Below are 24,540 nucleotides of genomic sequence, written 5' to 3' on the forward strand. Positions count from 1 at the left end.
AAAGTGAACTAGTCCCTACTGTACTCTACTAAAGTTAACCAGACTATACTGGACTCTCCTAAAGTGAACTAGACCCTACTGGACTGTACTTAAGTGAACTTGACCCTACTGGACTCTACTAAAGTGAACCAGACTATACTGGACTCTCCTAAAGTGAACTAGACTCTACTGGACTGTACTAAAGTGAACTAGACCGTCTATCCATCATCACAGAGGTGTTTCAGTCTCACATATTTTCAGTTTGTGAGATGTACGTGACCCTTTATACCTTACCCCCCTGCCCCCCCCTCTTCTGGTTCCAGCTAGTTCTGGGATCCCAGTTGACCCCCATCAGGACCATCTAGTCCCTGCACCCCTTCACTTTGACTCAACACGTCTGACCTCTACAACAACAGTATGCACCTCAGATGTTTCTATATCTGCAGCCTCCCTGACACCTAAGCTCCACCCCTCCGTCAGTCTGTCTGACTGTTAAGGACCGCCTCCTTCCAGTCTCCATCTCTCTTGCGCCCCCGGTGGCCTCCTGTGGCGTCGCGCTCCTCCCGCCTCCACCATGTCCGACGGGCTGCTGCAGGTTGAGATCCCGGACTTCGGCAGCAGCGTGCTGGGCAGCCTGAACGAGCAGCGGCTGCTGGGCCACTACTGCGACGTGTCCATCCTGGTGCAGGGCCAGGCCTTCAAGGCGCACAGGGCCGTCCTCGCTGCCTCCTCCCTGTACTTCAGAGACCTGTTCAGCTCGGCCACTGACTCCTCCACCTCCTCCTCCTCCTCCTCCTCCTCCTCCTCCTCCTCCTCCCAGGCGGTGTTTGAGCTGCCGTCTTCTGTAACGCCGACATGTTTCCAGCAGATTCTGTCCTTCTGCTACACAGGTCGCCTCAGCATGGCCGCCAGTGAGCAGCTGGTGCTCATGTACACCGCCGGGTACCTGCAGATCCAGAACATCGTGGAGCGGGGGATGGAGCTGATGATGATGAAGGCCTCCTCCTCCTCCTCCCCTCTCTGCTGCGACTCACAGGTTGGTTTGGCCACGCCCACAGAGTTAACTTAGGCAGATCCGAGTCAGTGCAGTTAGTCCAGTTTACCTCCTAACCTCCGGATGCTAACTTCACACTGCTATCTTCACTGCAATGCTAATGCTGCTAATGTTGCTAATGTAGTTAGCAGTAGATTGCTGGCTTCAGGAGTTTAATCTCAGCCGCTGCATAAACGTGGTTTCAACGTGAGACTTGACTGTTATGTAACTATTGTAGCTAATTGGTCCAATCAGACGTGAGGACTCTTTTCATTCCAGGTTCGACTGCAGAGAGTGAAGAGATTAAACATAACAGAACATTTCTGTTCCTCTGACTTTATGTTTGTAGAGAAGTTTCCTCGTCGTCTGTTCTCGTCAGTGTCTGTAGCTCTAGTGGACATTAAAGGACTTGCAGCTCAATGCATGTTTGTACCTGATGCTGGTCGGACCAGGCTCCGCCTCTGAGCCGTCAAGCTCACGATGACGTTCAACCATCAGACATCTTTTCTATCACAGACGACATCAGTAGACGAGCTCGGGAGCTACGACAACCCGGTGGTCCAGCAGCAGCACAGCGCCCCCCGGCTGCAGGAGGCCAGTCCGGACCAGCCGGCCCTGAGTCCCGAGGATCTGTTGTTAGCTGTGAGCAGGATAAAACAGGAGAGAGCCGACACTCCTCCGGCTCAGGAGAACGCAGGAGCAGCGGCAGGAGGAGGAGAGGAAACCAGGTGAGAACCAACTGGATTGAAGTTCAGATCCGTGTCATCATGTTTGTTTGACCCGATTAGAAAATGTAAAGTCTTCCTGTCGCTGGCTGAGCTGTGGTGACTGATGGAGGAGATGTTGTATCTGTCGTTTGTGTGTGTTACTGCTGCCAACTGTGATGAAAGCCTTTATGTCCAAAATGAGATACTTCCATTTCAAAGGATGATACAGTCAATGTCCCTTCTTCCATGTGTCCTCTATATAGGCGTGGTTGTTCATCCACTAGAGGGCAGCTCAGAGTCAACATCACAGCGATGGTGGAGGAGGTGGTGATGATGTTCCTTTTGTCCGGGGTCATGTGACATCATGTAGATTCTGTAGTTTCTTGCCAACTCACAAAAAGTTCCATTGTTAAAAATTCTTCATCTTGTCATCTCAGTTGGACCATAAGCTTCACTGCCCCCTGTGATTGTGAGTGGTACTGCTCCATTTCATCCGTTTTCCTTCAGTCTTTCCACTCCACTTGCTGTGAACCTGACTCTGGTCCTGGATCTGGTCTCGTCTCTGAGAGGACGTATATGGCTGCATCGGGACTGAGCCCCCTCCTGCATTTTAATTTCAAACTCCTTCACTGATATGAATGGAGCAAGTCATGTGACGCAGTGTTGTGACGTGCTTTGTAACGACAGAGGATCTCTGTTGTTCACTGAGTGATCATTGACACCAAAGATAAGAAAGTGTCTCCGTCTGTTCTGTCCTCAGGGTGGACATGGCCGCCGACCTCCAGACCTCCAGGAACAGTGCTCTGTGTTACCTGGGTGCCAGTGGAGCTTTGGTTCCAGGGCTGCAGTCCTACCTGCTGGCTGCTGGGGGGCGCTCCAGTCCAGAAGGGTCCAGTCTTCCCACAGACTCTCCTCCCTCTCACCCCCCCACTGAGGAGGAGCTGGAGGAGGATTACTATGGCAACACAGTCCATCCTGGACTCTACCAACACCTCTACGGGCATCCTGCAAACGCCTACAGTAAGTTACTTCATGGTGCAGGCCCATTTCGAACGTGAACCCGTATGAAAGCTGAGTGATGACAAAACTTAACACAAAATCTTTCAGAATATCTGAAGCGTTGATTCTCTAAACCACATGTTGACAGCAGAGTCCCTCAGCACCTCCTGTGGCAGTGAAGTTGAACAGACGTCCACTGTTTACAAACTGTTCTTTATCAATCAATCATCACATTGGGTGGGTGGGGAGGGGGGGGGAATTGATTCATTTAGGCTGACATATTCATCGGGATGCAGCCACGTCTCGGTGAGGGACAATAAATCTATTTTTTGATCTGAGACTAGTTCATTTACTAAAATAGCCTTTGATGATAATGATCTTATGTTTAAGAGTCCACATTTTATTATTAACAGCTAGATAGATAAAAAAAAGTTTAGTAAATGTGTTCCTCCACTTTCTCTTTACCACAGCTGCTCAAACCTGATGGTCAAACTAAAAACTGAAGCCAGAAGCTTCCAGACCCATAATCTGTTCCCTCCCCTGAAGATTCAGTTTATTCACATGAAGAATGTGTTTGTAGAGATTAAAGCAATGCAAATCAAATTGAACTGAAATACTAAACCAAAGAATCATCTTGGTAACCAAACGGTTACGATGTAAATCATGTGACTATAATTTCCCTGGTCTGACACTGGTCAGGGACCTTTGACCTCTGAGTGTGGTTCTCCCTGTTCTTCTGGCTGACTCGGACCATCACCTGTCCCAGGACTGGGAAAATATATATAAATCTAGTCCATAGCAGGGACGAGGCAGATCCTACTTGGTTTTAATGCTCAAAATGACTGAGTTGCTGGACCAAGATCACATCTTCTTAACATGAAGCCAAAATATCTTAGATACACTAACGCTGCCATCTAGTGGGTTAGAAAAGTTTGACTGAGGAACCGTCTTACCTGAGTGAAATGACCTGAAGTATTTCAGCAGCAGCCATAATAAGAACGGTTTCAAATAACTGATCAGAAACACTTGAGCAAACATCAGAGAGATGAGAACGACCGGAAACGACAGAAACATCTTTACAAACATTTATTTAACGACCACTTTGATTTTCTTGATTGGTTCATATCCCATCTGCTAACATGGAGGAGGAGGTTTAAGGACCAGACACCAGGGGGAGTAAGAGACACCTTGGCTTCACTTTTGTGTGTGTGTGTGATTTAAAATCTCACTGTAGGCTTACTTGATGCTAGTTGGCGTTGTTAAACTTAATGAGTTGTGATTTGTGAGTTTGACTTTGTGTCTGCAGAGTTCAGGGGTTGTCATAGTGACCCTTTAAAGTTTTTCCTTTTGTCCACACAGTCCTCTAGTGGACAACAGGTGAACTGCAGGTTAAGAGTTTATTCTGACCCCTCCCCTCTTGTCTCCCTCTTTCTTATTGGTCCAGTCCAAGAGAAGCTTGATTTGCTGCCTCTCCCATTGGCTAACGAGCGTCGACCCTGTGTGCTGGTTGGTCGTGACAACATGGCTCTGCCTGCCAGTCTGATCAGTCAGATCGGGTACCGCTGCCACCCGTCACTGTACACCGAGGGCGACCCGGGGGAGAAGGTGGAGCTGGTGGCAGGTAGGACCTCCTGTAATGTGTCGTCAAAGTAACAGGTTATGAAACAGAAGTGAAGAGATGAACCGTTGTGACGCGTGTGTTCAGGTTCAGGTGTGTTCATGACTCGAGGGCAGCTGATGAACTGTCACCTGTGTGCTGGAGTCAAACACAAGGTGCTGCTCAGGAGGCTGCTGGCCACGTTCTTCGACAGGTGAGACCCGACAGGTGGTTAGCCTAGCTTAGCATTTGGACTATTTCTCTCAGTCTTTGATTACCTCTGTAAACAATGTAAATGTTTCTGTTTGTTGACGATATGTGACCTCATCAGATGTCAGTGACATCATTAGACAATATGTGACCTCATCAGATGTCAGTGACATCATCAGACAACATGCGACCTCATCAGATGTCAGTGACATCATTAGACAACATGTGACCTCATCAGACGTCAGTGACATCATTAGACAACATGTAACCTCATCAGATGTCAGTGACATCATCAGACAACATGTGACCTCATCAGACGTCAGTGACATCATTAGACAATATGTGACCTCATCAGATGTCAGTGACATCATTAGACAACATGTGACCTCATCAGACGTCAGTGACATCATCAGACAACATGTGACCTCATCAGACGTCAGTGACATCATCAGTGTTCAATGATCAGGTTCTGACTTACAGTGTAGGATCTGATAGGGCTGTTATGGTTTCCATAGAAACACACTGGCCAATAGCTGTGGTACAGGGATCCGCTCCTCCACCAATGACCCGAGCCGAAAGCCCCTGGACAACCGAGTGTTAAACACTGTGAAACGTAAGATACAAACACTCACACACACACATTACATTTTTCATTCACACACTAACAAAAACACACACATTACATTTTTCATTCACACACTCACACATACACACACACACTCACCCTCACACACACTCACACACACACACACACACACTCACACTCACACACACTCACAAACACTCACACTCACACACACTCACACAAACACACACACATACACACAATCACGTATTTTGAAAAACACTGAAACATTTCTTTCATCCTCCCTCATTGTTTTCCTCCTCTTCCTCCTCTTCCTCCTCTTCCTCCTCCTCCTCCTCCCTCCTCAGTCTACTGTCAGAACTTTGCTACCAACTTTAAGGAGAGTGAGATGAACGTCATTGCCGCCGACATGTGCACCAACGCTCGCCGAGTGCGGAAACGTTGGCTCCCAAAGATCCAGTCGCTCCTCCCGGACGGCCTCCCGGCCTCTGGCTCCTGCCATCCCCGCAAAGCTAAGCGTGGGGGGGGAGCAGGAGGAGGCGGAGGTCAGGGGGCAGAGGTGGCGGTGCAGCCCGGCAGCAGCCCCTTCGAGCTGGACCTGCGACAGCTCAGCGCCTCCTACCTCAGCCTGGAGGCTCCGCTGTACGCAGAGAGACGTGTGAGGGAGGCAGCGGGGGAGAAAGAGAGGGAGAAGGAAGCGCCAGCCGCCATCTTGCCTCACCTGCAGTTTGCCGGGTCGCGTGGGGGCGGGGCCGGCAGTGGACAGGTGGAGGAAGGGCTGATGGGAGGCGAGGCCGACAGGGGAGGGAGGTTACAGACTGAACCACCTTCACACCTCCCCCTGTCCCTTTCCTCCTGCTCTTCCTCCTCCTCCTCACACCCCTCCCCCCAGCCAGCAGAGCCCGCTCCTTCTCATAGAGGATTGGCCGACACAGAAGAGAGGGGGGCGGAGCCTCTGGAAGACAGCCAATAAGCTTTCTATTGCATCTGCCTACCTGTATGTAAATAATACAATAGCTACCTGTTCCCCCACCTGTCTGTCTCCCCCCTACCTCACTACCTGTCTACCTCTCTACCCCCTGTCTGTCCGTCTGACCTACCTGTCTGTCTGCTCGGCTCTGCTGCATGTTAACAGCCTCCTGCAGTCCAGCACAGGCCCATAGCAACAGGACTGATGATGAAGAAGACGATGTGATGATGATGATGATGATGATGATGATGAATTATATTCACTCTATGATAATAAAGCTCCTTGATAATCATACTCTTTTTCTCAATCGTGGGCCTCAACCTCTGTGTGAGTGTGAATATATATATAGTTTTACTAGGAAGAGCGGGCCCAGGCTCGCTGCTTGCCGCTCTGCATGCTGGGGAGTGTAGTTCGAACATCGGCGCCATTCTGAACCTCGTAAATCTCGCTAGCCATTCAAAGCATCCCAGTCTTCCTCTCAACCAATCACTGCACTTCATTCGCCTCAACCACTAATAACTGCGCTATTTTTATCCACCAGAAACAAATCACAGCCTCGCAAACAGCTCAAAGCCAATCACAGCGCCCAAGCGGCTCGAGCAGCCAATCGGAACACAACAACATGCATGACGCTGCTGAGCCGTGCGCCTGCGCACTGGGCAGACAGCTGATAACTCATCTATTATGCTACTTGGCTAAACCCGAGCGGAGAGAGAAGCCGCCGCAGCCGCCGCGGGACGCACCGGAGGAGCCGAACCCGAAGTAAAGCCGCTCTCTGACCGGGGCCGGGGGGGTGCTGGCGGGGGGACCGGCCGCATGGGAGGCCCGGTGGGTGCAGGAGGTGCTGGAGGGTCGGAGGCGATCGGCGCCTTCAGACAAAGCTCAGCTAACAGGCTAACAGCTCATTAGCTAGCCAAACACCGCGGCAACATCTGCAAAGATCGGAATTCTAAACCTTCCGATCCGGTCACTGCGCGTCTCGTAACCGCGTAAAAGTCCCGGTGAGTCGTCCCGCGCTGCCCCGGGGCCGCCGCGCCCGCCAGAACCCGCAGTAATGCTCTTTTAACGGGCTCGCTCAGTAGCTTAGCTCGGTTAGTTAGCGACCTAGCTCGTATTTTGCATCGGCTTGCCCGCCATCTTTTTAAAGCGAGATAAATGAGCTTCTTCGTTAGCCCACGGAGCCGCGGGCCCGCGGCCGCAGCTGGAGCGGGTCTGTGCGGGCGAACCACCGAGTAAAGCCGGGCCCGGGGGCTCTGCGGGCGGTCGGTTGTGCTGCACGGGACTGGATGTGTGCAGTTTGTGGGTCGCAGCGCTGAGTGTTAGCTGTTAGCTCCGCGTTAGCAGCAACAGACTGCGAGCAGCCGCCGGGACCGGAGGTTTGTGGCTCGTTGTCCGGGCGGCGGGGGTTTATTGTGGGTTCGGAGGGGGAGAGCTCCGGTGGTTCTGGTCCCGGTGTTCGGGCCTGAACCGGTTTGTGTCTGAGGTGAACGGATCAGAAACACGTGATCAGAGTAAATCTGAAACTAATGTTGACAAATCCTCAGTTTGAATCAGACACATCGATGATTGACGTGTGATCAGTGATCGATGACGTGATTCAGGGGCTTTGTGACGAGTTTCAAGTTAAAAGTGAAACTAGTGATCGGTCGGATGTTTCATCTGTTATTTAAAATATGTAATTATCACATGTGAACTAATCTCAGCGATGAATCGAGTGCAAAGTGATTATTGTTTCAATCTGATGGATGTTTGCTTTTCTACTTTCTGTCACTGTGAACTGGTTTTCAGGTTTTCTGTCTATTTGACCAAATGATTAATTGATAAAGTAAATCAACCGAGTGAATTGATAAAGATTATGATTTGTTCCATCTTTAATGGAAATAAAAGAGATCATCTGGATAATTTCTCCTGTGTTGTCTGGCATTCAGTTTGTTTTAAAATGAGAATCTGAAAAAGTGAAAGGTTAGTTTGAACAAACTCGACTTCTTAGTTTGACTCAAATGTTAAGTCAATGAATTGAGTTATTTAAATACAACTAGATGTTTTCTGCTTCTCTTGACCTCTAATGGAACACGTGAAGTTCTACCTGTTCACACCTTGAGATGAAGTCTTCTTCTGACCCGAGCTCCTGTACATTATGTCTTGATCAGATGTTGGAGTCGGGGAAACTGATCATTTAACTTTTCTCAGTCTCCACACAAGTTTCTGAAAAGTCTCAGATTCTGACAGGAAACTGAAATCATTATTTTTCACTGTTTTCTGTTTTTATAGAATTCCTCAGAATGTTGATTTGAACGGTTCACACTTGCTGAAGTCAACATCCTGCAGTTCCGCGTCTTATTTGACAGGAAAATTATTCAGTTTTAGACCTTAAAATAAAAGTGAGGATTGAATTCCTCATGTTTAAAATGGTCAAGAAACCCGTGGGCAGTTATTTGAAGTGTGTGATGCTTCACTGTCGGTCTCTGTTCTTTTTAATCTTGAATATTTACATCAGTTTCGGTCTCAAACGTCCTCTGAATGTTGAGTGGCAGTTCAGACCTGATCACATCACACTGGTAAAACAATAAAACATATTGATGTTAAATATTTCTAAATATAGAAAGACGAAGAAAATATTTCTGAACTCTCCATAACTTAATAGAACTAAGAACATTAACTTTTTCAGATATGATAATTTTTCTCAGCTTCTCCCCCGACACTCACTGCACGCTAACATGTTGTCACCATTTGTAATGAGACATGATGTCATCAGGAGGGAACACTTGACTTTTTGCGGCAAAATAATTAATATTGAAACTTTATCATATATTGTGTTTTTTTATTTTAGTTCCATTTAAACAGGATGCTTTAGATTAAACAGAAATAATCACATCAATAATCTACGTGCGATGAAATCAGGCGAGTTGGATTTGAGATCTCTGACCTAAAACCATCACCACATGACACCTAACAAAGTTTTCATAATTTGACTGAGAAAATAAAACTCTAAACTTTGATTCATACTTATAATTGTATTTTCTTTTATATTTATTTATTATCAAGTTTTGGTCTTAGAATGTCTTTAATATTATCAGCCCAAAAAATCCGTATTAGTCAGGATGTTGTCAAAATGATGCCAACATAATTTTCAAGAAAATTGTAATTGTTCATTAATGAGTTGTGACATGTTAATAAGTTGAGAGGTGAAATATCTATATCACAGCTGAGTGTCATCATGGTAACGTGAAGCTTTAACAGTTTGAAAAAGTAAATGATGAATTCTGTGTCTCTGTCTCTCAGGTGTGAGATGGGAGTTTGTCTCCTCGAGGGAAACACTGAGCTACAGCACCGGCCCAACCTGAACTGACCACACCAACACACACCTGAACTGACCACACCAACACACACCTGAACTGACCACACCAACACACACCTGTGTGCCCACACACGCCTCACACCACAGGGGGAGTGGTTTTCTCATCTTCAGGTCAGACACTGCTGTCCCACGGTGCATTGTTACGTCACCATCGTCCACCATGTCGGACGCCCCCGAGGCTGCGCCACCCAGCCCCCCCACCCTCACCAACCCAACAGCCCCTGAGGTCACGAATCCCACTAAACCTGGCAGGTCAGTAACCAATCACACCTGAGCTGAGCCCAGCGACCAAGAGAAAAGCTGTTTTCACACAGTCCTTTAGTTAGTCCTGTGAAGCAGCAGCAGGTTGTTGGGTCCGACTCGTTCACAACAAGGGGAACATGTGGGAACATCAGGCGAGGGGCGGAGCCTGAAGAGCAGCAGGAGGCGGGACTTGGCGTATAAACTCTGCTGTGGACAGATCAGTGTTGTTGTTTACATCTCATCCGGCGTCGGCCCTCATCACCAGAAGATCTGGAACCTCCTCGTGTTTCCAAGTTGACGTCTTCGTCTTCTACGTGTTCGGCTCCTCTTCTTCATCCTGAGATGTTTGTGTTCTTCAGGTTCATGTCACGTGTTAGAAACCTCATCAACAGAATCCAGAACATGTCCAGAGACACTGACTCAGACATTTGTTCTCACAAAGAGAACCTGCAGAACGTGTCTGTGCTTCAGTTCATGTCTGAAACAGCTTGAACATTAAACACAGATTTACAGTGATGGAAACTTGACTTCTTCTGTTTCCTCCAGAAAAACCAACCAGCTGCAGTACATGCAGAACGTGGTGGTGAAGACTCTGTGGAAGCATCAGTTCGCTTGGCCCTTCTACACACCGGTCGACGCCATCAAGCTCTGCCTGGCGGTGAGTCACCGTCCAACAGACACACTCTGTTCATCTTCAGTTTCAACCGGCAACACAACACAAGACGCACACAGACAACAGATCAACCTTAACTGAATCCATGTCAGATTCATGTGGAGCACATTAAAAAGATATTCTGTTGATAAGTATTGGTAAGCAGTGTAGATTCAACCCTAACAGCACCCATCCCTAGTTCTCTCTATATCTGGCGTTTTGACCTACATCCTAGTGGCCAGACCACACAGTGACCATTTGACATCACGATGAAATGGAAGTATGGGCTGCTCTCCTGAGGTGTCACTAGTATTGAGTCAGAGCAGCTGTTTCTCATTCTGATTCTAAGTTAATAATGTCCGTGTTTCCAGGACTACCACAAGGTGATCAAGAACCCGATGGACATGGGAACCATCAAGAAACGTCTGGAGAACAATTACTACTGGAGCGCCAGTGAGGCCATGCAGGACTTCAACACCATGTTCACCAACTGTTACATCTACAACAAGGTAGGTCCCCCCCGACGCTCCCCCCCGACGTCCCCCCCCGACGTCACCCCCCGGTCACTGAGGCGTTGACTCTCTGTTCCTCAGCCCACAGATGACATCGTGCTCATGGCCCAGGCCCTGGAGAAGATCTTCCTGCAGAAGGTGGCTCAGATGCCTCAGGAGGAAGTGGCTCTGCTGCCCCCGGCTCCCAAAGCCAAGAACAAGAGCAAGCAGCCCGCCAGCGCCACCGCAGGTAACACCACAGCACTGCAGGTGGACTGGACCACAGGGCCTTCTTCAGTTCTACAGTATACTCTGAAGTCTTTTTATACTGTTAAGGGATATTATTGATTGGTTTTACTGTGTAGTACTACTGTATCAGGTGTACTTACAGTACTCTTGCTCTTTCTCTCAGTGAGTCCGCAGGCGGAGTCTTCAGCCTCCCCTCCCCCCTCCTACCCCTCCCCCTCCCCTTCTCAGACACCTGTCATATCTACCACGCCCACACCTGTCCAGGCCACGCCCCCTGTTTCGGCACCGCAGCCCCCGGCAACCATGATGCCGTCTGCGCAGCCTGTTGTCAAGGTAACATCCGTCACATGATCTAAAATACAAAGAAACTGTCTGTCTCTCTGTGTCTCACACCTGTCTCTCTCTCTCTGTGTCTCACACCTGTCTGTCTCTCTGTGTCTCACACCTGTGTCTCACACCTGTCTCTCTCTCTCTGTGTCTCACACCTGTCTCTCTCTCTCTCTGTGTCTCACACCTGTCTGTCTCTCTGTGTCTCACACCTCTCTCTCTCTCTGTGTCTCACACCTGTCTGTCTCTCTGTGTCTCACACCTGTCTGTCTCTCTGTGTCTCACACCTGTGTCTCACACCTGTCTCTCTCTCTCTGTGTCTCACACCTGTCTCTCTCTCTCTCTGTGTCTCACACCTGTCTGTCTCTCTGTGTCTCACACCTCTCTCTCTCTCTGTGTCTCACACCTGTCTGTCTCTCTGTGTCTCACACCTGTCTCTCTCTCTCTCTCTCTCTCTCTCTGTGTCTCACACCTGTCTCTCTCTCTCTCTCTCTCTCTCTGTGTCTCACACCTGTCTCTCTCTCTCTGTGTCTCACACCTGTCTCTGTGTCTCACACCTGTCTCTCTGTGTCTCACACCTGTCTCTCTCTCTGTGTCTCACACCTGTCTCTCTCTCTCTGTGTCTCACACCTGTCTCTCTCTCTCTGTGTCTCACACCTGTCTGTCTCTCTGTGTCTCACACCTCTCTCTCTCTCTGTGTCTCACACCTGTCTGTCTCTCTGTGTCTCACACCTGTCTCTCTCTCTCTCTCTCTCTCTCTCTGTGTCTCACACCTGTCTCTCTCTCTCTCTCTCTCTCTCTCTCTGTGTCTCACACCTGTCTCTCTCTCTCTGTGTCTCACACCTGTCTCTCTCTCTGTGTCTCACACCTGTCTCTCTCTCTGTGTCTCACACCTGTCTCTCTCTCTGTGTCTCACACCTGTCTCTCTCTCTCTCTCTCTCTCTCTGTGTCTCACACCTGTCTCTCTCTCTCTCTCTCTCTCTCTCTCTGTGTCTCACACCTGTCTCTCTCTCTCTGTCTCTCTCTGTCTCACACCTGTCTCTCTCTCTCTGTCTCTCTCTCTCTGTGTCTCACACCTGTCTCTCTCTGTGTCTCACACCTGTCTCTCTCTGTGTCTCACACCTGTCTCTCTCTCTCTCTCTCTCTGTCTCTCTCTCTCTCTCTGTGTCTCACACCTGTCTCTCTCTCTCTCTGTGTCTCTCTCTCTCTCTGTGTCTCACACCTGTCTCTCTCTCTCTCTCTGTGTCTCACACCTGTCTCTCTCTCTCTCTCTGTGTCTCACACCTGTCTCTCTCTCTCTCTCTGTCTCTCTCTCGCTCTCTCTCTGTGTCTCACACCTGTCTCTCTCTCTCTCTCTCTCTCTCTGTGTCTCACACCTGTCTCTCTCTCTCTCTCTGTGTCTCACACCTGTCTCTCTCTCTCTCTCTCTCTCTCTCTCTGTGTCTCACACCTCTCTCTCTGTGTCTCACACCTCTCTCTCTCTGTGTCTCACACCTCTCTCTCTCTCTGTGTCTCACACCTCTCTCTCTCTCTGTGTCTCACACCTCTCTCTCTCTGTGTCTCACACCTGTCTCTCTCTCTCTCTCTCTCTGTGTCTCACACCTGTCTCTCTCTCTCTCTCTCTCTCTCTGTGTCTCACACCTGTCTCTCTCTCTCTGTCTCACACCTGTCTCTCTCTCTCTGTGTCTCACACCTGTCTCTCTCTCTCTCTCTGTCTCACACCTGTCTCTCTCTCTCTCTCTGTCTCACACCTGTCTCTCTCTCTGTGTCTCACACCTGTCTCTCTCTCTCTCTCTGTCTCACACCTGTCTCTCTCTCTCTGTGTCTCACACCTGTCTCTCTCTCTCTCTCTGTGTCTCACACCTGTCTCTCTCTCTCTGTGTCTCACACCTGTCTCTCTCTCTCTCTGTGTGTGTCTCACACCTGTCTCTCTCTCTCTCTCTCTGTGTCTCACACCTGTCTCTCTCTTTGTGTCTCACACCTGTCTCTCTCTCTGTCTCACACCTGTCTCTCTCTTTGTGTCTCACACCTGTCTCTCTCTTTGTGTCTCACACCTGTCTCTCTCTCTGTCTCACACCTGTCTCTCTCTTTGTGTCTCACACCTGTCTCTCTCTCTCTCTCTGTGTCTCACACCTCTCTCTCTCTCTCTCTGTGTCTCACACCTCTCTCTCTCTCTCTCTCTCTCTGTGTCTCACACCTGTCTCTCTCTCTCTCTCTCTGTGTCTCACACCTGTCTCTCTCTCTCTCTCTCTGTCTCACACCTGTCTCTCTCTCTCTCTCTCTGTGTCTCACACCTGTCTCTCTCTCTCTCTGTGTCTCACACCTGTCTCTCTCTCTCTCTCTCTCTGTGTCTCACACCTGTCTCTCTCTCTCTCTCTCTCTGTGTCTCACACCTGTCTCTCTCTCTCTCTGTGTCTCACACCTGTCTCTCTCTCTCTCTCTGTGTCTCACACCTGTCTCTCTCTCTCTCTCTGTGTCTCACACCTGTCTCTCTCTCTCTCTCTCTTTGTCTCTCTCTCTCTCTGTGACTCACACCTGTCTCTCTCTCTCTGTGACTCACACCTGTCTCTCTCTCTGTGTCTCACACCTCTCTCTCTCCCTCTCTCTGTGTCTCACACCTGTCTCTCTCTCTCTCTGTGTCTCACACCTGTCTCTCTCTCTCTCTGTGTCTCACACCTGTCTCTCTCTCTCTCTGTCTCACACCTGTCTCTCTGTGTCTCACACCTGTCTCTCTCTCTCTCTGTGTCTCACACCTGTCTCTCTCTCTCTCTCTGTGTCTCACACCTGTCTCTCTCTCTCTCTCTCTTTGTCTCTCTCTCTCTCTGTGACTCACACCTGTCTCTCTCTCTCTGTGACTCACACCTGTCTCTCTCTCTGTGTCTCACACCTCTCTCTCTCCCTCTCTCTGTGTCTCACACCTGTCTCTCTCTCTCTGTGTCTCACACCTGTCTCTCTCTCTCTCTGTGTCTCACACCTCTCTCTCTGTGTCTCACACCTGTCTCTCTCTCTCTGTGACTCACACCTGTCTCTCTCTCTCTCTGTCTCACACCTGTCTCTCTGTGTCTCACACCTGTCTGTCTCTCTAACAGAAGAAAGGTGTGAAGAGGAAAGCCGACACCACCACTCCCACCACGTCGGCCATCTCTGCTGGTCGAGCCGATTCTCCATCTGCTCAGGACAACAAACCAGCAAAACTGGGCTCGTCCCGCCGTGAGGCCGCCGCCCGCCCTGCTAAGACCCGCCGAGAGACGGTTGAGGAGGTGGCAGGGGGTGAGATGGGAGGAGGAGGAGGAGGCGGAGGAGGAGGAGTTGGGGTGAAGAAGGTCGGTAAGGTGGGCGAGCAGATGAAACACTGCGACGCCATCCTGAAGGAGATGCTCTCGAAGAAACACGCCGCCTACGCCTGGCCCTTCTACAAGCCCGTGGACGCAGAGGCCCTGGAGCTGCACGACTACCATGACATCATCAAACACCCCATGGACCTCAGCTCCGCCCGGGTAACACGCATGACATCATCACACATGGCAGGTCACATGTCATCACACAGTGAGAGCAGGGCTGCGCTCGGTAAACGTTATTTAAATGTTGGTGGACCTGCAGCAGCTGAGAAGGTCCTTGTCATAGAAAGAGAGTTTAAATACACTTCACGTTTCCGTCTCTGTGTTTGTCCATTAAAAGTTTCAGATTAAATCTATGATCTAATTTTACATTTATATAAAACACAAGAACGTGTAACAGTCTGTCATGCCTTTTAATACGATAGTTTATATACACGCATCTGCTGATTGGGCAACACCTGGGACACGCCCACCAAGCGATAGGAAACGAAGCTCGTGGACAGGTTCAGAAGAGCGATGTGGTGCAGCCGGTTTGAGACCTCAGATCTTCAGGCTCATCTCCAGGTTCCGTCTGGGGGTTGACGTCAGTTTATTTCATGTGTCAACAGAAAAAGATGGATAAAGGCGAGTACACTGACCCTCAGAGCTTTGCCACTGACGTCAGGTTAATGTTCTCCAACTGTTACAAGTACAACCCTCCAGACCATGAGGTCGTGGCCATGGCCCGAAAGCTGCAGGTAGGTCAACCCTCAGATTCCAGATCAAGCTCTGCCCGTGTTCAGGTCCCTGATGTGACTGTCGCCCTCAGGATGTGTTTGAGATGCGTTTCGCTAAGATCCCGGACGAGGGCCTGGAGGTGTCCGTCCCCTCCACCACACCACTGGTCAGTAAAAGCACCGCCTCCTCTGACAGCAGCAACAACTCCTCCTCAGACGAATCTTCCGACTCCGAGGAGGAGCGAGCCACGCGATTGGCTGAGCTACAGGAGCAGGTTGGTGCTGCTGAGCAATCACAGGTCAAGAACATCCTGGTTTCCTTCTTTAATACTGAACATTGCTATTGATTTAAAGAGTAAATGAAATTTCAAATATTCATAGTAATCATTGATTGAACTGAATGATCAGTGGAAGGCGTTCCTGATTATTGATTGAGATTGTAGATATTGATAATTAGTCTATTCCACCAGTTGAAGGCGGTGCACGAGCAGCTGGCCGTCTTGTCCCAGGCTCCGGTCAGCAAGCCAAAGAAGAAGAAAGAGAAGAAAGACAAGGAGAAGAAGAAAGACAAAGGGAACAAGGGGAAGATGGAGGAAGAGAAGAAGCCAAAGGCTGCTGCTCAACAGCCCAAACCAGCCAATCAGAAGAAGGCCCCGGCCAGGAAAGCCAACAGCACGGTGACCGCAACCAGGTACGACTCAGTTCACCAGTGAATCCCGACGTCTCCGTGTCAAACCACCTGACACACAACTTCCTGTGCGTTTCCAGGCAACCTAAGAAAGGCAGCAAGACGTCGGGCTCGGCCAACGGAGACGACGGCGAGGAGTCGTCTCTACCGATGTCCTACGACGAGAAGCGCCAGTTGAGTCTGGACATCAACCGGCTGCCGGGCGAGAAGCTGGGGCGAGTGGTTCACATCATCCAGTCCAGAGAGCCGTCGCTGAGGGACTCGAACCCCGACGAGATCGAGATCGACTTCGAGACGCTCAAACCCTCCACGCTGAGAGAGCTGGAGCGCTACGTCAAGTCCTGTCTGCAGAAGAAGCAGAGGAAGCTGCTGCGTAAGAACCAGCACCACACAACATGACACCACCACACAACATGACACCACCACACAACATGACACCACCACACAACATGACACCACCGCACGACATGACACCACCACACAACATGACACCACCACACAACATGACACCACCACACAACATGACACCACCACACAACATGACACCACCACACAACATGACACCACCACACAACATGACACCACCACACAACATGACACCACCACACAACATGACACCACCACACAACATGACACCACCACACAACATGACACCACCACACAACATGACACCACCACACAACATGACACCACCACACAACATGACACCACCACACAACATGACACCACCACACAACATGACACCACCACCACACAACATGACACCACCACACAACATGACGCCACCACACGACATGACACCACACGACATGACACCACACGACATGACACCACCGCACGACATGACACCACCACACAACATGACACCACCACACAACATGACACCACCACACAACATGACACCACCGCACAACATGACACCACCGCACAACATGACACCACCACACGACATGACACCACCGCACGACATGACACCACCGCACGACATGACACCACCGCACGACATGACACCACCGCACGACATGACACCACCGCACGACATGACACCACCACACGACATGACACCACCACACGACATGACACCACCACACGACATGACACCACCAAACGACATGACACCACCACACAACATGACACCACCACACAACATGACACCACCACACAACATGACACCACCACACAACATGACACCACCGCACGACATGACACCACCGCACGACATGACACCACAACATGACACCACCGCACAACATGACACCACCACACAACATGACACCACCGCACGACATGACACCACCGCACGACATGACACCACCGCACGACATGACACCACAACATGACACCACCACACAACATGACACCACCACACAACATGACACCACCGCACGACATGACACCACCGCACGACATGACACCACCGCACGACATGACACCACAACATGACACCACCGCACGACATGACACCACCGCACGACATGACACCACCGCACGACATGACACCACCGCACGACATGACACCACCGCACGACATGACACCACCGCACGACATGACACCACCGCACGACATGACACCACCGCACGACATGACACCACCGCACGACATGACACCACCGCACGACATGACACCACCGCACGACATGACACCACCGCACGACATGACACCACCGCACGACATGACACCACCGCACGACATGACACCACCGCACGACATGACACCACCACACGACATGACACCACCACACAAACATGACACCACCACACAGACATGACACCACCACACGACATGACACCACCACACAAACATGACACCACCACACAAACATGACACCACCGCACGACATGACACCACCACACAAACATGACACCACCGCACGACATGACACCACCGCACGACATGACACCACCGCACGACATGACACCACCGCACGACATGACACCACCGCACGACATGACACCACCGCACGACATGACACCACCGCACGACATGACACCACCGCACAAACATGACACCACCACACAAACATGACACCACCGCACGACATGACACCACCACACAAACATGACACCACCACACAAACATGACACCACCACACGACATGACACCACCACACGACATGACACCACCACACAAACATGACACCACCACACAAACATGACACCACCACACAAACATGACACCACCACACGACATGACACCACCGCACAACATGACACCACCGCACAACATGACACCACCGCACGACATGACACCACCACACAAACATGACACCACCGCACGACATGACACCACCACACAACATGACACCACCACACGACATGACACCACCGCACGACATGACACCACCGCACGACATGACACCACCACACAACATGACACCACCGCACGACATGACACCACCATACAAACATGACACCACCACACAAACATGACACCACCACACAAACATGACACCCGCCACGGAGCCAGCCTGTTGGTTAACCTCTCCCTCTCTCTCCACCCCCCCCCCCCCCCCCTTTAGAGAAGGCAGCAGGCGGCGGGGCTTCAGGAGGCGGGGCTAGTCGTTTGAGTGGCAGCTCTTCTTCCTCCTCTGATGACAGCTCCTCAACGGGAACCTCCTCTTCCTCCGACACAGACTGAACACACACACGCAACACACACACATGTTACTGAACACAGAGTTTATACACACACTCAATCACAGGAACGACAGTTAACACATGAACACACATCCATGTAAACTTCCACCATGAACACACACAAGACAGATCCAAACTCTGAACTTCTTACAACACACACGCCCAGACTTGGAGACTGTATGTAAATAAGCAAACCTGTTTTTTAGCTCCTAGTGTTTTGTTTTTTTTCCTTCCTGGAGTAATGCAGAGACCGAAGAAGAAAGAACTTGTCAGGGAGGAGGAGGAGGAGGAGGAGGAGGAGGAGGAAGAGGAAGAGGAGGAGGAGGTCTGTCTTGTACTCATCTTCTCTCAACTCGTCTCGCTGCTGTGGAGAGAAATAAAAACATCCACATTTCTTCTTCCACGGTTTGGACGTCAGTTACGACCCCTGACCTCTGACCTCTGAGCACATTCCGGAAGCATCTGTCATCAGGAGGACGAGGAGGTCTCAGTGGGTTCACATCAGTGGGAGTGAAGCTGTAGTCGAGCAATAAGTGAAACGGTTTTCAGAGAGGAGGCGTGTCTGAGATGAAGCTCGGAGCATCATGGGAGATTTAACCAAAACCCGGACAGGAAGAAGCGTCTCTTCTTCTGGTGCGTTCACACCAGACTACGTACAAAGTCGATGCAGAGAAGTTTGCAGTTGTAGTTTCTGTCGATCTTCCCCCGGAGGTTCCACATGTAGACGCAGCAGCTGGATCCCGTCTGCCAGGCGCCCTCTTCTGGAGGGGAGCCGTGAATATTCCCCGTTTGTGTTTATTCACGTGATTTAACCTCGATCGACTCAAATCCCACGACACGTCCGGTGTGCACGCACCAGTAGAGTCCAGTTCTGAACCATTGGCTTAAAAAAGAACCCAACAAAGGTGTGGAGAGTCGTGAAAGTTGTTGATGGGAAACTTTATTTGAACGTCTCCTGTGAACAGACGCTGTTTGACACGTCCTCTTGTAAACAGGATGTTACACTTACGTCATATCAGCTGTTTGACACGCAGAGTTCAGGAGCTGCAGTTACAGGCGGGGGGGTTTTGAGGTCAGAGGTCAACCAGTTTTTAATGTGACATTAGTTTAAACTGGTTGGTGAATGACGGATGATTATTGATAAGTGGTAAAGTTCATCTTTGACTGACGTCTGCAACAATGTTCACGTGTTTTTGATTTCAGTTGATTGACAGTCTGAGAATCAGCTGATCAATCACATCCACTTCCTTTATGACTGAAAATCAAACAGCTGATGATCAGATATTGATCAGCTGTTGATAAACTGAGCTCATATCCAGGTTTTGTACTGTGTCCGATTAAGACCCTCTGAGACCACCGCTGCCCCCTGCTGGTCCGGAATCAAACACAGCCCGTTGTTTGACTGGGGTCAACGCTGGGGGCGGGGTCAACGCTGGGGGCGTGGTCAACGCTGGGGGCGTGGTCGTTGGACCCAGACAGCGAGACAGACATGTTTCTTTTTAACACTACATCTTTATTTCCTATTATTTGTTTATTGTTTTTCAGGTTGTGCTGAAACCGTTTGTCTTTATAAGATTCGCGATATAAAATGTCTTTGTACGACGTCCCCCCCCCCCCCCCCCCCCCCCCCGGAGGTTAAAAGTCAGAGCTGGAACACCTGAGAAAATAAAAGTTCAGATCAACCTAAAATACCCAAATTTCGCATTTTTAATCATTTTAACTCTAAAATGTCCAAAATAAAGAAATCGTCAGGATGAAGACAAAACTCTCAGCAGAAGAAAGTTCAGTGAATATTTGAGATATTTTAGTAAAGTCACGTTGATTGGCTCCTTTCGTTTTTTTTATATAAAACTCATTTGTTTACATTTCTTCTGTTGGTTGACTGCGCCTCCACCTGGACGCACTGAGTCACTGCACGTTGAACTTTTAAAAGGAATTGTAATTTACATATTTTAAACAGTTTAATTTCATGTGTTGGTATGACATCACAGTTGTGCCCTCTCCTGATTGGTGGGGCAGTTTGCTGATTCCTTCAGGAGCAGCTTACATTGTGTGATGTTCATATTTTCTGCGTGTAGCACAATTCATCTTGTTTCTGTTTTGATCTGAGTTTCTGATTAAATCACGTGACCTCACTCCACGTTGTCGGTTTCACCTCTGACTCGCCTGCCGGGGGGGGGGGGGGGGACAGCACTGTTTCTGTTAGCTCTCAGCTGACAGGGTCATGTGACCTTCAGAAATGCTTCTATCGTCAACTTTCAGTTTGTTTCTGTTATGAATGATGCCATCAATTGCAGTCTGTCTGTTCAGTAGTGATTGTGGAGTTGTGGTATCGAGGCCCCGCCCACACACACTCAACCATCCTGAGTCAGTCTCAGCTGTCAATCATGACGTCCAAGCCTGTTTTTATATCATCAAAAGTTCTTAAAACCAAACGGATCAGAAACTTGAACAAACATCAGAGAGAAGAACGACCTGAAATCAGACATTTATTTAACTTCAGTTTGGTCCATGTCCCATCTGCTAACATGGAGGCTTATGATCCATACGCAGCTCCTCTGTGTGGCGCTGCTCGGCTGTTATGACGATAGTTTGCTAGGGGAAATGATTACTACGTTTCAGACGAGTCAAAACTAAACGTCAACACTAATCGTTAGTTTTCCTTCCCATCGTTTCAAGAAACAAAGTTTTATTTTGGACATTTTACAGACGAATCACGATGAAGCTTAACGACGGATCAAAGACGCAGTGACAGACGGACAGCTCGTTGCCGCAGTAACCTCCTCTGGTTTATTTAGTTGATGGTCGAGCTTCGGTTGTTATAGTTAATTTTTGTATTTTAATAAGAAAAAGGAAAAAAGTGATTTTATGTATTTGCATGCACTCCGGCCGTACGTTCCTTCTTCCGTATGTTTGAGCACTGTATAGTAGCTGTATAGGTCCTGTCCGACGTTTAGATCGCCCAGAGAGAGAGAGGACGAAAAACAACACGTGAATAATTTGATGTAATTACTGATATGATCCTTATTTTCTGAGTTCATTTGTTTTCATAAATAAACGTATAAACTGACCCAGTCCACTCTCATTCATACACACACACCTACTGTACATTCAAATACACACAGTGAAATGTGTATCTTACTGATGAGGTCAGAGTTAACACGTCACATGAATATTCTTATAGACGTGAGCACATGTGTGTTCATCTGTATACGAATATTCATGTGTTGTGTGGGCGGAGCCTGTGTCAGCTGACTGATGATTCTAATTGATTATTGGACATCAGATCAAACTTCATCTTAAACGTTCGACATCTCAAATATCACGAGTATCAACTGGAACTTATTCAACTAAAAGTTTAGACGTGTTCCAGAAGAAAGAAAGTGTCAAATCAACATGATGAGTTGAGTCCGTGTTCTGCTACATGAGGCTGCAGATCCTGGACCGTCCCTCGCCGTCCTCCAGGACCCTCTTGTCCCGGACCAGCACAGCCTGGTTCCCATAGCTGCTGTACATGGTGGACTGGCTGCGGCTCAGGTAGGTGGAGGGAGGCGCCATCTCCTGCTGCTGCTGCTGCCAGATCATCAGGGACGTGTCCCGGTACCTCAGCCGAGAGAACGAGTCCGACAGGGCCTTCTCTGCCAGGAGGGGCCGCCCAGGAGAACCAGGAGAACCAGGAGAACCAGGAGAAGCAGGAGAACCAGGAGAACCAGGAGAAGCAGGAGAAGCGGAGGACTCAGGACCAGGTTCACCTACAGCTGCAGGATCCAAGGCCGCCATGATGGCGTCTGCTGGTTCCAGTTCAGATCAACATCTCCCTGAGTCATGATCCAGCAGCAGGTCAGAGGTCAACTGGATCCAGACAGCTGCCGTTCATCAGGTGACTGACCTTTGACCTTGACAGATCAAAGGTCCACCTTCACAGAGCCTGTGATCAGGGCCAGTGTTTCCACACTCAGGGTGTTTAGTCCGGGTTATTATAGGCCCAGTTAGCTTTGTCCAGGTTAATGTATTCTGGGTTTCACAGAGAGAAGCTAACGGCTGTTAGCGGCTGTAGCTTGCGTCCACTCTGCTGTAGGCTAACGGCTAATCCACGAGCTAATCCTACTGCTAGCTCCGTTAGCTCCTGCTAGCTCCTGTTAGCCGAAGCCTTTACTAAGTTGATGCGGTGGAGACGTCACCGTCGAACCGTTAAACGTCAGAACACAAACGGTGACACACGCGCGACCGTTAGCATCGTTAGCATCGTTAGCATCTGAAGCTGCTGCTGTTTCCTATAGCAACGGTGTGTCTGCATTCCTGTCCGGGTCGGAACCGAGGACCGAGGGACATGGTTCCTATGTTAGCATCTGTTAGCATCTGTTAGCATTATCATCTTCAGATAATCATAACTTTATTTACTTGTCCCCGTGAGGAGGGCCAGCTCGGTCCAGTGGAGGTGGTGGGACAGAGGACAACCAGCCCCCCGGCAGGACACCATCACAGCACCAGACGGATCCCCCTCAGTGCCTGAAGGTGGCGCTGGTCAAGCAGCTCTGGTCCCAGTGACACTCCGTGCCCCCCCACTGCGGACTGAACTTATTCAGTGTTCTACATTCTTTTGTAAACAAGTCTGTTAATATAAACAGTTGTATCCATTCACTGTACATATGGGGACATGATACATCTCTTCACACTCTATATTTTGTTCTATATTTCTATTTCTTTATATTCCTTCACCCAAGTTCTGGATGCTACTTATGTGACGTCTTCTGCTGCTGTAACAATCAATCACATTTATATCATATTAAAAAATCAGTTTGTCAGTTTGATTCAAGATTAGAGTGGAAATATGAAGAATAAAACCAACACTTTGACTGGAGGGAAAAACCACTTCCTCCATAAGAAACAGATAAAGACTTGAACTAGTTTAAAATAGTTTTCACCTTGAGTTTCTCTTCAATGGGATTTAGTTTCACTTCAGTTTTCATCATCTGATGTTCACACCTGAACCAAACAACTTTTCTTTTCCTCTTTCAGATATTTGAACTTTTATTGCAAAGAGTTTCAACAGATTCCAAAACTGAGAAATATGTTTTGTTATGTTTTCACACGTTCCTTAAACAAGCAGCGGAACTAATGAAATTCACTGAAGGCAGATGTGGTTCAAGTCGTCAGGTGATGTGACGTCAAACCTCAGAACAGGAAGTTTGTCCTGAGAAAAACAACATCCACCAGGGGGCAGACCACTGGACTTATAGTTTTTTTAATCATTAAAAACACTTTTCTCAAAACAGGAAAAACACAAAACTTTGGCTTGTCAAATCTAACAACTGCACATCTGCTCCTCCAGGACAAGCTGACCCAGCTGAGCGTGCCTGAGCCCACCTGCAGGTGGAGCACTAACTTCCTGACCGACAGGAAGCAGCGCGTGAGGCGGGGGAAGCTTGTCTCTGAGACCCGGACCATCAGCACTGGAGCCCCACAGGGTTGTGTGCTCTCTCCTCTCCTCTTCTCCCTCTACACCAACAACTGCACCTCCAGCCATCCCTCTGTCAAACTCCTGAAGTTTGCTGACGACACCACCCTAATTGGATTAATCTCCAATGGGGACGAGGCCGCCCACAGAGAGGAAGTAAACAGCCTGACTTCCTGGTGCAGCCAGAAACACCTGGAGCTGAACGCTTTAAAAACTGTAGAGATGGTAGCAGACTTCAGGAGGAGCCCAGCCCGCTGCAGTAACTATACACACACACATATACACGCTGCAGTAACTATAAA

At 49.3% G+C, this 24,540-nt stretch overlaps 3 protein-coding genes across 6 annotated transcripts; 2 read left to right on the forward strand and 1 right to left on the reverse strand.

The window, feature by feature from the left end:
- Nucleotides 1-553: 553 nt before the first annotated feature.
- LOC128438810 (nucleus accumbens-associated protein 2) lies at nt 554-6,357 on the forward strand. The gene is made up of 7 exons (XM_053421521.1): nt 554-1,015; nt 1,529-1,740; nt 2,480-2,739; nt 4,163-4,339; nt 4,424-4,529; nt 5,041-5,138; nt 5,459-6,357. The coding sequence occupies exons 1-7, from the start codon at nt 554-556 to the stop codon at nt 6,082-6,084; spliced, it is 1,941 nt and encodes a 646-aa protein (XP_053277496.1). The 3' UTR covers nt 6,085-6,357.
- A 363-nt stretch (nt 6,358-6,720) lies between these two features.
- On the forward strand, nt 6,721-21,850 carry LOC128438809 (bromodomain-containing protein 3). Of its 4 annotated transcripts, none has more exons than XM_053421516.1 (12): nt 6,721-6,843; nt 9,364-9,691; nt 10,229-10,340; nt 10,706-10,843; nt 10,928-11,075; nt 11,238-11,407; nt 14,491-14,898; nt 15,348-15,476; nt 15,548-15,754; nt 15,926-16,146; nt 16,224-16,516; nt 18,663-21,850. In XM_053421516.1, the coding sequence occupies exons 2-12, from the start codon at nt 9,600-9,602 to the stop codon at nt 18,779-18,781; spliced, it is 2,037 nt and encodes a 678-aa protein (XP_053277491.1). In that variant the 5' UTR covers nt 6,721-6,843; nt 9,364-9,599; the 3' UTR covers nt 18,782-21,850. The 4 variants fall into 4 exon arrangements, with proteins under 4 accessions (XP_053277491.1, XP_053277492.1, XP_053277494.1 ...); XM_053421517.1 differs by having other exon boundaries at nt 15,548-15,730; XM_053421519.1 differs by lacking the exons at nt 6,721-6,843; nt 9,364-9,691 and adding an exon at nt 9,700-10,041.
- Nucleotides 21,253-23,249, reverse strand: LOC128438827 (putative uncharacterized protein BRD3OS). The gene has a single exon (XM_053421549.1). It carries the CDS (start codon nt 22,558-22,560, stop codon nt 22,201-22,203), a length of 360 nt encoding a protein of 119 aa, XP_053277524.1. The 5' UTR covers nt 22,561-23,249; the 3' UTR covers nt 21,253-22,200.
- Nucleotides 23,250-24,540: the final 1,291 nt, after the last annotated feature.

Source organism: Pleuronectes platessa, chromosome 4, assembly GCF_947347685.1.
Source record: "Pleuronectes platessa chromosome 4, fPlePla1.1, whole genome shotgun sequence".
In the NCBI taxonomy this organism is placed as follows: domain Eukaryota; kingdom Metazoa; phylum Chordata; class Actinopteri; order Pleuronectiformes; family Pleuronectidae; genus Pleuronectes; species Pleuronectes platessa.